Source organism: Vicia villosa, linkage group LG6 (assembly GCF_029867415.1).
Source record: "Vicia villosa cultivar HV-30 ecotype Madison, WI linkage group LG6, Vvil1.0, whole genome shotgun sequence".
NCBI lineage: Eukaryota > Viridiplantae > Streptophyta > Magnoliopsida > Fabales > Fabaceae > Vicia > Vicia villosa.
In genome coordinates, this window is record NC_081185.1 from 127,037,565 (window position 1) to 127,054,040 (window position 16,476).

The 16,476-nt window shown below is 32.0% G+C and overlaps 2 protein-coding genes across 2 annotated transcripts; one reads left to right on the forward strand and one right to left on the reverse strand.

The window, feature by feature from the left end:
* Positions 1–10,820: 10,820 nt before the first annotated feature.
* Positions 10,821–12,255, forward strand: LOC131609938 (uncharacterized). The gene is made up of 2 exons (XM_058881773.1): positions 10,821–10,965; positions 11,274–12,255. The coding sequence occupies exon 2, from the start codon at positions 11,276–11,278 to the stop codon at positions 12,158–12,160; it is 885 nt and encodes a 294-aa protein (XP_058737756.1). The 5' UTR covers positions 10,821–10,965; positions 11,274–11,275; the 3' UTR covers positions 12,161–12,255.
* A 535-nt stretch (positions 12,256–12,790) lies between these two features.
* LOC131609937 (cation/H(+) antiporter 15-like) lies at positions 12,791–16,215 on the reverse strand. Its single transcript, XM_058881771.1, has 4 exons — positions 15,738–16,215; positions 14,623–15,639; positions 14,278–14,532; positions 12,791–14,024 (listed from the first exon to the last, which is right to left on the reverse strand). The coding sequence occupies exons 1-4, from the start codon at positions 15,963–15,965 to the stop codon at positions 12,990–12,992; spliced, it is 2,535 nt and encodes an 844-aa protein (XP_058737754.1). The 5' UTR covers positions 15,966–16,215; the 3' UTR covers positions 12,791–12,989.
* Between the last annotated feature and the right edge of the window lie 261 nt (positions 16,216–16,476).

Genomic DNA, 16,476 nt, shown 5'->3' on the forward strand with positions numbered 1-16,476 from the left:
AAAAATACAATTTTAATTGAATTAAAAACTATAATTAAAAATGAAAATTGTAGAACTTTAAATTATCAAATTAAACTATCGAAAAAATTAAATTAAATCACTAAAAACTACCATCTTCACCACTAACAATAAAATTAAAACTCCAAAATTAAATTTTTGGACCTAAAATATTTTTTTGGATGAATCATATTCCAAAATGCTCTCCAAATTCCGAATCTTCCATCACTTATTTCATTAATTTGGATTTATGCATAGAGTATTTAATTTAATCAATTTGTTTTGTTGAGTAAGGATATGAGTATTTAATTTATATATAGCCAGTAGTCACATAAACTATATTTTATTTCTTCCAAAATTGAAAGATATGGGTTGTGAAATATTATTTGGTGGTGGTCAAAGTTTATGGGTTACTACTTGTTCTCCATGATAGATCAAAATAAACGAGGTAGATTATGTGTGAATATTTTATTATGTCTCTGTTATACTTCAAAATTTGCCCGCATCTTTTTTCAAAAAAAAGAAGGCAACAGACTTCTGTCTAAAAATTTGGAGTTTTATATAATCTTGGATTTTATTTCATAAATATCCTGATTTTATGAATACCCAGTTTTTAGAATATTTTTATACGGTATTTTGGTTCGCTGTTGAATTTATTCTTACACAAACGCCAAATATTGTTTATCACTTTACACGCTGTTTATTTGAGATTTATTTTCAGATAAATAATACTGACACAGTTGGTACAGAATTAAATTTTGCAGGCACAGAGATCGGGGATTCAGACTGTACTGGTAACAATTAAATTATTATTGGTTTTTTGTTTCCCACTAATTTTTTGTACTATATTATTTTCAAATCTCTTCCTTTCTTTTCAAATCTCTTTCTTTCAAATCAAATCCTAACTTTATTCCATACACTTTCTTTCAAATCCTACTACCACTCAAACTTTCCTTTTTTGTACGGTATCACTTCATTCCCCAACGTCTCCATCCTTCTTTTCACTCTATAAATACCCCTCATTTTTTCCATAAAATCTCACATCAAATTTCACTCGTCTCCCAAATTTCTATCATACTATCTCATAATTATTTCCTCTTCTTCCCCGGCAAAAAATGGCAAAGTGGGTGGATACGTTTTTTCTTATGGTCATCACTGTTTTTACGGTGATCATGTCTTTTTTCTGTCTGCATAGTCCTGAAAAATGCGGACCTGGGATGCTTGCACTCCCGTACATCTATATATTGTTGTTTATAGCATGGGTTTTTAATCGTCACACTTAAAGTTTGTCGTATCTTTTGCTTTCAGATAATGTACCGTTCATTATATTTGTCGTACTGTTCGCTATATTTTTATGTAATATTTGTACTGTCAGTATTAAATATTGTACTATTTGTTGTACCGTCGTTTAATTAGTAAGATAATATTATGCGTGTTTATTTCTAGTTAAATATTTATTTTTCTGTGCATTAAATCCTTTTCAATTTTATTATCAGTAATTTCGTTCGCGTACAGTATATTTTTATGTTTTTGTTTTTCTAACAAATCATGTAAATAATTTTTCACCATTAACACAACAAAAAACAAAAAGAAAAAATTAACTTTAACTGTTAAGTTTTCACTTTAACTGTTACGTTAATACCCGGACAGCCAGTTAACAGTCAAACCCGCTGACAGCACGATTCTCCGTGTTTGTACTACCAGTCAAATCAATCTTTCAAATTTCAAATTTCCAAGATTTTTGTTCTAGAAGTCTTCTGATAATCACAAGATCAGCAGAGACTCAACACTGCACAAAAATCAGGTACGCCTAACTGTCTCCTACACAAACGGTCCCTAACTAGGGTTTTTGTTTTTTTTCAGGAGAACGAGTTTTTGAGACCACAAAATGAATTTCATGGATCTCCATATGTCTCAAAGTACCACCAGACAAATTTTCAAACTTCGATTCGCTCGGACGCACAGTCAACAGCTCAAACAGTCAACAGACGACCAGTTTGACCGAAAAGTCAACAGACAGTCAAAAATGCAATTTTTTGTCAACATCCATATTTTGTCAAAAGATTCATCATTTGATAAATGGTTGATCATAATTCATCAAGAAAAGTTCAGAAATCGACAAAACTCCAAGTTTCAAAATTAGGGTTTTCTCCTAAAAAGTCAACTGAACTTTGACCGGCCATAACTCTCTCCTCGTTCATCAGAAAAATTCCAACCAAAACTCATTTTGAAGGATATTCAATTATCTACAATATGCAATTGGTCCCATGATCATATGATCCACCATTTGAGAGCAGCAAGCCAAAACATTACGGGTCCTTTTTAAGGTCAACAAAAAGCAGTTTTTGGTCAAAGCCCATAACATCAAGATAACTTCTCCAAATGCAAAAATTTTTCCAAATTAGCTTGTAGAGGACATCTTGAGGTTTCTAAAAAGTACAAGAACTCCTTCATATGATCAAAATTGAGGGAGTTATGCCTTGTTGAAGTTGACCATTTTTTGGGAAAATGCATGAAACCAACATTGATCAAATTTGTTTTTTTTCCAAAAGGGCCCAAGCATTTGTGATCCAAACATGTTCCTAAGGATGTTTAAGGCCACCCACGACCAACCTTAGGCCCATGACATTTTTATTTCTTTTTTGATTTAATTTTACTTCATTTAAAGTTAAATTAAAAAAGAAATTCTTCAAGATAATCATCCAAGGCTTTGTATATAGTATGAGTTGCCAAGTTTGATTCAAATTCTGAAGCATAGAGGTACAGAAGACCTATGGCAAGAGGGGTGAAGGAAATTGAAGCCATGGCCAAGATTTTCAAACTTTTATTCATAAAAAATTCAAAGTTTCAAAACACTCAAGTATAGGCTTGGTTGCTTAAGTTTGCAGCACTCAAATCTTGCCTATAAGTACATGAGCCCAAGAGCATCAAACACACACGAAATAATTCACAAAGAATAGCTCACAAACTTCACAAAACTAAAAAAAATTACAAAGAAACTTTAATTTTCGTGTTTGATTTTGCAGTTAGTTTTAAAACAAACTAAGTCCATAAATCATCTCCTGGGACATGTTTAGGTAGGTTTGGATCAATAGCCAAGTTCAGAAGGACCTGAAACACGAGTTCCATCACTCTCCGGTTTGGTAACTTTCATTGAATTCAAACTCTTTATTTATGCATTGTTATCATGTCTAATGGTTATGGTTGAGTTTATAGTGATCATCAGGTCAGGTTTGAACCTTAACATGAAAGCTCTAACGTCTAGATCATAGGTTGCCATTGCTAACCGTGTTCTCAAGTTCTTCTTCGTAGCTCTTTATACATGCCTTTTCAGGACAAATGGACCACTCCATTGCATTCGCAAGGTCTGATTTAAGGGGGTAAGGGTGTTCAACCTTCTCGAATCACACTGTTCCGTCGTAGCTAGGGTTTGTGTCGCCGGAGAAGAAGGTGGTAACCACCGTGCGTGGTGGTTTGACATTTCCAGGCTCGATCAATGCTTGCGTGGCGGAGGGAAGAGCTCTGATTGGCTCTGGTTTAAATCCTGGTCCCACGTGAAATGTTTTTAAACTGACAGATCCAGTGTTTTTAATCCCACACACTTAGGATGCACCCTATCATTTGAAGCCCTCAGATCTCATTAATTCAAGATCCAACACACCTGATCACGCCTTCCATACCATAGACCCTCCGGTCTACCACACTTGATCCAAATTTAATATATTTTCTATTTTATTTAATTTTCTTTTGCAAAATTATTTAAAAATAGTTTAAAAATCAGAAAAATATGCAAAAAATATTTTTAGGGTGATAAAATATTGTATTAATTTTTGACACAAAAATATTTTATTTTTCTTAATAATTAAAATATTTTGTTTAATTAATTAGATAATACTTATATATTTATCTTTTAATTATTTCTAACTTATCAAAAAAATCAAAAAAATATTTTCTTTTTATTAAATTAAGTTTATATATTATAAACTAATTTTGTACATATTTAGAATATTTTTCTCTTTAAGTTTAATTTATGTGTATAATTATTTGTATAATTATATGTTAATTAACTTAATAATCTTAAAAACAATTTCAAAAATAAAAAAAAAAAATTTTATTTTAGAATTAATTAACAAAAAATTTGGACATATTTTAGACTTAATTTTTTTTAGGTTTAAATTTTATTTCTAATTCTTAACCTTTTAATTAAATTAATTATGCATTAATTTTAATTAAAATCAATCATCCAAAAAAATCCAAAAATATTTTCCCTTTATCTTATTGCAATTTAAATTCATAGATAAGTGTATAGGTTGTCAAATTCATGTAAATAGCGTAGTTTACATTTCTCGCACAATCGATGTAATAGCGTAGATTTACTTTCCACATTTTACATTCCCGCACTTTAATTCCTGTACATATAAAACTGCGTGTATGACAACAATAAAACTGAAGCGCTAGATCACTAATCTCAAAGATAACATATCTGAAAATAAATCACAATCACACTTGCACCTCTTAGGGTAATCCCTCTGTTACTCTTTTCAAAAATCAATTCTCTTGTTCAAATACAATTCAAATTTCTTTCTGTATCCAGTCAAAGAAAATTTTCTAAAAGAAATGGGAAAGAACCTTATGAACTTAGGGTATGCCTCCTAATTGCTTGCTCAATCAGAAACAACAGAAGTTCTTACACATCACTGATTTTTCAAAACAAACTTTCAAAAAAAGACTACACTTTGTATATATCCAAACAAGGATTATTACGAAGTTAAAAAATCTTTTTTTCAAACCATCAAAATATCTTTCGAAAGATAAACACTTTGTATACATCCGCACAAGGATCATTACAAAGTTAATTCTTTACAAAATATTTAAAACCACATACAAGCATTTCAAAGCAATACAAACGATTCAAACAAGTGAGCTAAGCAATTAAGAGCCCATGGATAACCATGGATAACAAAGGGTGCTAACACCTTCCCTTTGTATAACCTACCCCCGAACCCAAAATCTCTTTAAGGTCTTTTTCTGTTTCTTTTATAAACCTTTCCTTAATTGGATAAAATAAAAGTCGGTGGCGACTCTCTGATTTTCACAACTCAAAAAAATAAAAGAAGAGTCAGTTCGCGTCCCAAATAACCGAGGATTACAGTCTCCTTCGTTATAAAATAAATAATGTAGGTGAAAGAAAAAAAAGATTCACATATAATTTTCACCCTTAATTTTAAAATCTAATGGCTCATATTTATTCCCACATTCTTATATAAAGAAGACATTCTAATATATATATATATATATATATATATATATATATATATATATATATATATATATATATATATATATATATATATATATATATATATATATATATATATATCATATCTAGTGATATGAATAAGTTATATGAGAATGTGAGAATGAATAAAAACCATTAGATTGAAAAAGGAATGGTTGAGATTAAATTGTGATCTTTAATAAATCATGTGTCATTAAGAGGAAAGAGAAATTATTAATTAAATTTTAAAATATATCTTTTAATCTCAACCATTAAATATAAATCTAATGGTTGTTATTACATTCTCACATTCTCATATAACTTACTCATTCTCATATGATATGTTATAGTGAGAATGTGAGAATGAATCTGAACTATAAGAATTTAAAATAAATGGTGGAGATTAAGTGTTAATATATTTTATCTCTCCTCCATTATTAAAATAAATGATGGAGGAGAGAAAAAAATGTAGACACTTAATATCCACAATTTATTTTTAAATCTAATGGTTCAGATTCATTCTCATGTTCTCACATAAAAATTTCATTCTCATATGATATATATATATATATATATATATATATATATATATATATATATATATATATATATATATATATATATATATATATATATATATATATATATATATATAGCAAAAGAGTTTTTTAAATAAGAGATTCTCATATGATAGGTTACCGTGAGAATGTGAAAATGAATATGAACTATTAGAATTTAAAATAAATGGAGGAGATTAAGTGTCAATATATTTTTTTCTCTCCTCCATTATTAAAATAAATGATGGAGGAGAGAAAAAAATATAGACACTTAATATCCACAATTTATTTTTAAATATAATGATTCAGATTCATTCTCATGTTCTCACATAAAAATGTCATTCTCATATATATATATATATATATATATATATATATATATATATATATATATATATATATATATATATATATATATATATATATATATACTAGTCTCTATACCCGTGCGAGGCACGGGTTAAACATTAGTAAAGTAAAAAAAAATATTATAAAACTACTTATAATTTACAAATAAAATTATAATAACATTATAATAATATTATAATCATTATTGTTAATAAATATTAGTATTACTTAAAGATTGAATATATCATTTTTTTAAGTTATTTAAAAAAAAATTATTTAGTCTTTAAATTCATTATATTCAATCGAATAGAATACTTAGTAAATAATAAAACATCTCAACTCATACAATATATTATATATCTATTTTACAATTTTTAACTAAAAAATATATTGGTCTCAAATCCTAAATATTGAATTCTCTATACAATATGTCAAACTCTCATCAGCCTCAGTTGCCAATTATCTGCAACATAAAGAAGACAAACATTTTTGTTAAGAAAATCAGAACAATTTGAATAACATTAATAACTTTTGAAATTCTATTATAACAAAATTGATAATCAAAATTGATTTGAAATTAAAGTGAAAATTAAAAGAGGGGGTGGAGATTGTGTTATTTTGATATGCTTCCATCACCACTACATTACAGAATGAAAACTCGTTCAAGTAGAATGACTATGAATTGAAAGTAATAAATAATAAACGATAAAAATAGTAATTAGGAATTAATTAAATAATTTATAACTAACATAAACCAATGACTACAAATTAGTTGATCTAGCAACATAATAGAAAAACTCATGTTTGATTAAGCTCTAGAGATTAGAAATATGAGATGAAAAGTCCATATCCAAAAATGAAAAGCCCTCTATAATAGAAAAATGCATGTTTGACTAAGCTTATTTGCATTAGGTTTCAATGCATCAGAATATTCAGAACTCCAATAGTTTTACCATCGAATGATTACGCAAATCCCAGCTCGAGCCATAATTTCAACTTCTGCTAGTGCTTCTCCAGCCTCTGCCGAAATAAATATGTTATGATTTTGCATTAATTTCTTATTCACATGTCCTGAAACAGACGCAAAGTCTTTTGCTTCTAGGAATGAATGCTTATGTTCATCTTTTGTGATATCTTTGGCATGATCAGCAATGGCCTTAGTTATAGGATGTCCACTGTTCACCTAATCATATAACAACAAACAATATTTAATAATATAGCTTCGACATTTCACAATAAAGATGTGCCCAGTGTCCAACACATGTTGTTAAATTCGATTATTTCATTTTATAAAATTATTATTAGTGTTAGTGTTTATTTTTTGTCAATACTTCATAGTTGAATAAAACATTTACTTCAGATATTCAAATAGTTATAACCAATAAAAGAAGTCTTCACTTTGCTGCAGCCACAAGTTTATAGAAATCTGTAACTGACATGTTTTTTAAGTTACAACCATTGACTTCCAACAATAAGAGTTCTTGTCTTATCAAACACAATGAAATTCACCTGTAAAATTTTAAGTAGCAAGTGAGTTCTATATTATTGAAATGGTAACTTGATATAAAAATTAATGGCTTTCACACTCACCTTGTGTGCAATTTCTACTACTTTACCACCTTTGATCAACACAACTTGAGTTGTACCAACTTCAGTACCAACCATGACAGTTGTAGAGTGGCTAGTCCAAGAGCACAAAGGCAACTATATTATAAAATAAAATAATCCCAACCGAGTCAAGGTATTTCGGATCATAACCAAATTTTTGTGATTCATGCATATCTTTGTAATTGGGGTCTCACTAAACATCAATCTATAATGCTTTGAAGTTTTCAACCAACATGTACACCTCCAAATTGGTAACCAAATCATATTTTCTTTAGGATTAACTTAAAAAGTAAGCTAAAAAAACTTTATGAAAAATATCATAAGCTTTTTTTATACGGTCTACCAACCAGTACTCAGAATGATGGCAAAGTATAACTACAAAGCAACAAAAGAATGAAGAAACTATAAAAATTAAGTTTAATGTAACAGTTGGCAGTAGCTTAGCATTGCAAGCCTAACTTGACTATTTTTAAATCATGAGATAAAGCAAAAGAATGATATAGAATTAGATACTAATATACCAAATATACCAAAGCTAGCAATCTATGTAATGGTTTAAATGCTACATGGAACAACATAAGCTCTTTAACATCATAAGGAAACAAAATGTATTTAGAATGTATCACACACCAGTATAGCCTTTACCTAAGTAAAAATACTCTTCGCAACGGGAAAAGTCGATACTCCAAAATTTCCTCCACTCATTTGCAGCAAAAAAGTAACACATTTTCAATCAAATCAACCCTTATTTATTTTTAAAAGAATTCAAATGACAATGATGATGACGATTAAAGCAAAGAGAGACATATCATAAGAGCCCTTAACTCCTTCTGTAATATGCAATTACATGGGAAAAGAATGAACAAATAAAACCAAACAAAAAAACATTAAAGTTAGTCAACATCAAAATCGCTTATCATATAAGTGCTTATGTATAAACTAATACATAGATGTAATAGAGAAACCTTTAATTTCTCTTCTTCTGCTTTATTGCTCCCTCAACTAATTCAAGAAGCATAGTTACCTCAGATGAATCATCGTTGTTCAAGCTTCCAAGGGCTCCTATTGACGAAGATCCTAGTAGTGGCTATATTTTGTCCTCTCTTCCGCGGGCATTAGAATATCGTTGTTCACATGCCCTTTACATATCAAAATTCAAAACCAAAAGACGAATTAGAAAACAAACAAAACATGTTTATTGGAATCATTAATGAAACATTAGATGTAGGGTGTTGATTGATGATACCTTTATTGGTCCAAGCAAACCATTTAAACTTGTTTGCCAATTATCAGTAGCTCATATCAAGTAAAAAAGAAAAGAATACTGCCAGACTTTTGTTTCCCATGGAACTGGAGCAACCTTAACATTTCTCTTCAAATGGTTCATTACTCTTCGAAGGGTTCAAATTAAACTTATACCAATAGCATCTCGCCAAACCCTACCACCGATACACTATCCCGCAATAGCATGCAATAGCGTGCTATTGACAACATAGACAATAGCTTATTTTGATGACACAACAAATAAAAAGCACTAATGAAAACAAATGATAGAATATGACTACCAAAATCCTAAAGAAATTTAAAGTTAAATAGGAAACATCATAGGGAGGAATATGTTCATATGAACAAACTCAGTATCTTCTAATAAATCATCACATTCCTTTTTATAGTGCCAAATAGAGGTTACCTTTCTTGAGCTTTCTGCTATCATCGACATGCCAAAATCTTGAGCTTTCTCCATTACACCATATCTATAAAATACTATAAACCATAATAAACAAAACTAAAATCATTAATCAAAATTCAATATCATTCACCTAAACCAGACCAACCAAAACCTTGATAAGAACAAACTTTGAAAAAACCATTTAATACGCATCTTTTTCCGTGTCAATGTCACTACAGGCCTGCTCTCATCACAAACCATCACCGAAAATCATCATCACCTTCACTAATTCACTAAGAACTCCCACAACCCAAACTCAGACACCGCACACACACCGCACAAACAACAATAACCTGCAAAAGAAAACGAAAAAGAAGAACAAATAAAAATCAGAGAGAAGATGAAGCATACAGAAGAGGATTTGAGAATAAAAGATCAATCATTCCACGTACCCAACCCTTTTCGAATTCGTTTTTATCTTTTGTTTGTAAGTTGTTGTTGCATCTTCAATTTTTTACCATGTATGTACCGTGAATATCAAATATGGGGTATGGAATTTGATGGGTTTAGGGTTCGTTTCTTCTTTGTTCTTGATTGTTGGATAGATGTGTTTGAGGATCGAGAATGAGTGAGAGATCATATAGAATTAGATTAGAGTGTTTTGTTGTTGTTGTTTTTTATCTTGAACCGGGATTGAAATGGAAACGCGCGAGAAACAGAAATCAACAAAAAAAAACTTTAATTGATTACTTGGGAAATTGAAGGTGTGACATTGAAGATGAGATGAATGGGATTGGGAGAATATAAATCGATGATGAATGTGAAACAGATGGAGGTATATTTTCTTCGGTCTTCCCCTAATAGTTGCTTATACGTGTATCGAGGTTGGTATGTGAAGCGTGACACAAAAAAAACAGAGTACATTAATTAGATAAATTTAAAAATTAATAAATACATACAAATTTAATATAAATAATATATAATATATTTAAGGGAGGTTTCCATTTATAGCTAAAATATAAATAGAAGATGACTTGAGAGTTTGACAAGTGGCAAACTTGCCAAAATACTCATCTAGCTTTATTATATTTTATGATATATATATATATATATATATATATATATATATATATATATATATATATATATATATATATATATATATATATATATATATATATATATATATAAAACCACGCACACAACACGGAGCAAGGAAAAACTCACCGTCAAGATGGTCTCTTTGGTAGAAACGAATGGTCCCAACCCAACCGACATCACATTTTGTCATTGTAAGGAAAACCACTTTCTTCAACTTTTCGTTGCTACGCGTAAATACTAGGGTGGCTGCCACGTCACAATATATATCTTATATCTTACCCTTTAAGTCTTTAACAGCTCACTTACCAAAATCCTATAAATACACCACAACATACTACTTAAACTCAATTCAAAAACATTTATCAAGCTGTTCACTACTTTCTACAAACCCAACTCAATTATTACAGGTACTATTACTTTTGTTTATGATCTCAGATCTGTTTTTTCTTTATCAAGTTTCTCATATGTGATCATGTTATTACTGTAGTGTATTATATGCATTCATTTTATACATCAAAATTGGAGAAACTAGACTGATTCTGGAAATTCTTTTGTTTGATATTCTAGTTTTAAGTAATTCAGTTCACCAGACACTCACTCACACACAACCGTGAGAGCACCCTGGTGTTGGCGTCAAATCTAACAATATCGGTATTTTGCCAGTTAAGCTTGTATTTGCGGACGAAATTAACCAATTTTGTTCATATTAATACAGATATGGAGGACTCAATTCCAATCAAGATTGAGGATAAAACACCGGTGGATGTAAAGGAAGAGAAGATTGAGATAGAAAAAGATCTGGAGAGTAAAACAGTTGACAAAAAAAGTAAGGAAGAGAAGAAACATAATGATGAAGGTGGGGATGATGAGGAGAAAAAGAAAAGGAAGGATAAGGAGAAGAAAAAGGAAAAGAAGGACAAAACCGATGGAGAGGGGAAGGAAGATGAGATAGAGGGGAAGGATAAGAAGGACAAGGAGAAGAAGAAAAAGGAAAAGAAGGAAAAAGATGAGAAAACTGATGTAGAGAATGTTAAGGATAAAGAAGGTGGTGATGAAAAGAAGGACAAGAAAAAGGAAAAGAAGGATGAGGTAAAAGAAGACAAAGACAAGGATGGTGAAGAGAAGAAGGACAAGAAAAAGGAAAAGAAGGAGAAGGGAAAAAAAGACGAAGACAAGGATGGTGAAGAGAAGAAGGAGAAGAAAAAGGAAAAGAAGGTAAAAGAAGAAGATGGAGACAAGGATGGTGAAGAAAAGAAGGACAAGAAAAAGGAAAAGAAGGACAAGAAAGAGAAAAAGAAGGATAAAAATGAGAAACAAGAGGGTGAAGTAGTATCTGTAAGGGATATTGATATAGAAGAAACACTGAAGGAATCAGAAAAAGAAGATGAAAAGAAAGAAGGTAAAGAGAAGAAGAAGAAGAAAGAAGACAAGGGAGAGAAGAAGAAAAAAATTTCAAAGACCAATGATGTTAGCAGTCTGAAACAAAAGCTTGAAAAAGTGAATGGAAAATTAGAAGCACTTCTGGAAAAGAAGGCTGATATAGAGAGGCAGATTAAAGAAGCTGAAGATGGAGGTCATGAAATTAATGTGAAGGACAAGTGAGAGATTTAGTATAAAAGTTCAGAATATTACACTATACCATGGAGGGTCATACTGTAATCATATACTATAATGCATTATGAGAGTTTTTGTTGTGTAATAAAGCTGGTTTTTTATGAGTGAAAAGTGATGCACTTGTGCATTTCTTGCTTACTTTTGTATCAAACATGTTTGTTTATAATTGGTAGGAGTATGTGTTTTCACTCTATTTGCACTCTTCAATATATGAAACTACAGGACAGGCCTTTACCAAGTTAACAAAAAATGGGTAATGTGTTATCTATATAACTGATTTCAAAGCACAACTGAAACATTCGTTAGTGTTAGCGCCACAAACTATAAGAGAAAAGAGATGTATATAAGAGAAAAGAGATGATAAATCGCATAAAAATGAACACAGTCGTTTGTTTATGTAGTTCAGTTAAGTCTGTTTCTGTTTGCGCATGAAAATGAACACAGTCGTTTGTTTATGTAGTTCAGTTAAGTCTGTTTCTGTTTGCGCATGAAAATGAACACAGTCGTTTGTTTCCGTAGTTCAGTCAAGTCTGTCTATGTTTGCGTATGAAAATGAACACAGTCGTTTGCTTCCGTAGTTCAGTCAAGTTTGTCAATATTTGCGCATGAAAATGAACACATTCGTTTGTATAAGTAATTTAGTCAAGTGTGCCTACTGCATCTGCGGCTACAATTGTTAGCCATGTACCAATTCACTCTCCATACTCTACCTAAGAGACTTATTCAAGGAAACAAGAAATATGTACAGGTCAGTTTTTCAGGAGTCATGTATCAATTCTCACAACAGTACTCTCCAGCCATTCATCCAAAATGATCTTTATACATCAATATTGTGACCAAATGTCGCTGGTGGATGAAACATCTCCTGTTGTGAATTCACAACACCATCAAAAAACTGCACAGGCGTCGCAGAAACATCATGTTTCCCCAAACTATCACCACCCCTACCACTCTGAGCTCCAGCATCTCTTTGAAATATCAAGATAGATGTCTTAGAAGCAGAATTCAGATCAGACAAAGTATCCCCAAGAGGACCCAAAACAGGCTCATCCAAAACAGGATCAACTGTTTGAGCCAATGACATCTTCCTCCCATGGCCTCTCCCAATAATATACAAATCAAATCCTTTATTCCCTATCCTATTTAAGAGCTTCACAGTTTCCTTCTCGTTCTTCACCGTTTTCTCCAGATACCTCACCGTTGGCGTATCCATTGTCTGATGTGCAAACGTTTTTAAATATTCTTTGTCCACTTCATCAAACCCATCTTCGGGATTGTCCCAAACAAGCCTAACCACTGTTAACTGAACCTCCATGTTCCTGCTCATTCTCCAAGCATAAGAAAGTGCTTCACGGTCATCAACACCACCAATGTAGAACATCGCGATTCTCTTCTCTTTAGAACGATTCTCATCATCATCAAAACCACGGTCGACGAAAATGGCTAAACAACACGGTGCTTCTTTGATTAGATTCTCCAACACTATTTTCTTCTCATCTCTGTTTGCATGGTCTCTGTTGATTATGTTAATGGCTCTAGCGGTGGCGGTGCCTGCGCCTAATCCGTCGTAGGTCGGTTGTTTGTGGAGAATGGTTATGATGAGGTTTACATGTCTGCGGGTGCAGAGGTTTATGATATCTTTGTGCATGGAGTTATATTGGGAGACAACTCTGAGTTTTTCAGCAAAGATGGCTTGGCTGAGGTTGTCGAAGCTGCCAAGGTTGTCCCCATTGTTTCGCTTTATGCTGTCTAACCTGCTTGAATTTGAGCGAAACGATGGCTTCCTAGCATCTTTTATGATTAGCGATGAAGTTGGCCGGTTTGTCATCTTGATCAACTCCACTGCCAACACCTGAATTTGAAATTATATATAAATCTTGTATCATTCACGCGTATGTCACATCACAAATACAAATTCAATAAAGTATGATGTAGATATTTCTGAATTTATGTTAGAAAGTAATAATATCACAGCGTAACACTGGGATAAAATATGATTTGATTGTATGCATAAAACTTTTTTGCAGCATTAGGAGAGTTGCTAGATAGTACAAACTTCGTACCATGAAAATTATACGAAAACTATAGAAAGAACGCGCTCATACCTGAATAGGAGACCTAACAGACGGACTTGATGCTTTGAGAAGGTCGATGATGGCATTGGCTTCGTGTTTTGAATGGACACAGGCCAACACTCTAAGTGATGCGTCTGGTCGCGTGCCTTGCATACTCTTCCTTTGACTTCCATGAACTTTTCCTGTAGTAAGGGTTTTCGTGATCATAGCTAAGACAGGACCAGAAATAGCTGTCATTAACCAACATGCCAACAACATTACCACAAAGGGTTGCCTCTCCAATTCCTACATAAGAATATATGCATATAAACTTATATACTGGTAAATTTTGTAGGTTTCACAAGGTATTAAGGGGTGGTTTGGTAGGAAACTTACTAGTCTATCTGTGGCGGTGTATAAAATGATTAACGGCATTGTTCCTTTAGTATTCATGAGAAGCGCGAGCGATAATCCTTCCATGTACGGCATCTGATACATCCAAGAAACTGCAAATATGCACACCAGTTTTACCAAGAAAGCCAACACAATAACAATCACAACTGTTATACAATGTGTGTCCAAAGCCAATTCTTCAATATGGATTCTCTCCCCAATAATGAGAAAAAACAAAGGCATCATGAACATAGACACAAAATCAAAAGCCTTATCTTGAACTGCATTGTTAAGCGACCCCTTCGGGATAATCACTCCTAAAAAGAAAGCACCTGTTATCGAATGTGCACCTAACCCGTCAAAGACTAATCCAATGAGCAAAACCACATGAAGAAGAAACACAACTTCCGTCTCAACAAACTCGCGATCACCATTCCCAAATTTCTTAACAAGCCACTTAGCTAGAGGATGAAGCGCATAAAAACACGCCAACACAAGTACGAGGATGACAAATAGCGAAAACAACGAAGCATAGTATAATTGCGTCAGAACCAACAAAAGCAGTGTCCAAGAGAACAAATCATTAATCAACGAAGAAGTTAACGCCAACTGTCCATTCTCTGTCAGCAAAAGCTTCAAATCCGAAAGGATTTTAGCAACCTCAGGAAACTCACTACTACAAGAAAGTGTCAGCCCCCAAAATATTGCACCTCTCATATGTTTATCATTATCTAAACGCGACAACGGTTTGCGGCCCATATCCGTTATAAGAAGGTAGTATAAACCAATACCAATCGGCAAAGAGAAAACTAAGCCAGCAAGAGCAACAATAATCGCTTTCTTATTATAGTAAAACCTTGTGATCGGTTTCAAGTCGAGTTCTAAGCCAAGCAAGAACGCGTAGTAAACAAGTGTCAATGCTCCCACTGTCTCTAATGGATACATATTGTTGAAAGGGAATACGTTGCTGAAGAAATATTCCCATTTTCCTAAAGCTGATGAACCTAATAAAAAACCAGTCTAGAAAAATATCCACAAAAGTTAGTTCACATTTTAACAAACAAGAATATTAAAAAATATATATATAAAGATTCATGGAATGAATGTAATGTGCTTACAAAAATGTTGGGAACAATGCGAGGTACATTGCATGATTCGGCGAGGAAGAGGAGAGCACGGTTGAGAGCAATTGTAAGAGCAAATTGAAGAACAAATGCAGGCAGTGTTTGTTCTAAAGCATTGTCAATCCAAAGAGATGAACTGTGTGATTTAATCTTATTGAAACAAACGTGGGATGTACCGTCGGGGTGTATGATAATGGAATAGCTAGCATTTGAGGAACTCATTAAGTTTTATATTCAATGATCTAATTTTGATATGCAAATTGCATACAATCTTTGAAATTGAAATTGCAATTGTATGTGATGATGCACAATTGCAAAATGCAGTTTGAAAAGTTATTTGAAATCACATCCATGAAATAAATGATTTTTTTTTTTTTTGTGTAAATTATATTCACAAGGAGAATTATCAAAGGTTGAAGAAAGGGGTTTTGAAAAACATGTAAAAAAAACCCCAAGAGGGCAGGCACATTCCAGGTCAATGTTGTAGCATGGTTGTTTTTTTTTTTAGTCATGAAAGATCTAGCATGGTTGTTAAGGTACAGTTTTGTCTTGTTAATTTTAGAGAATTCATATTTGTTTCTTATTCTAATTAAGGTTTCCTCTCCTTGTAACATATCATCTGACCATGCTCTTTTTAAAGATGTATTTGTTAGAGAAAAAATGAAAAAATGAAATCATAAAATCCTTAATATGTTAATCCTCCTTAATATATTAAGACAAAATACAATGTTTC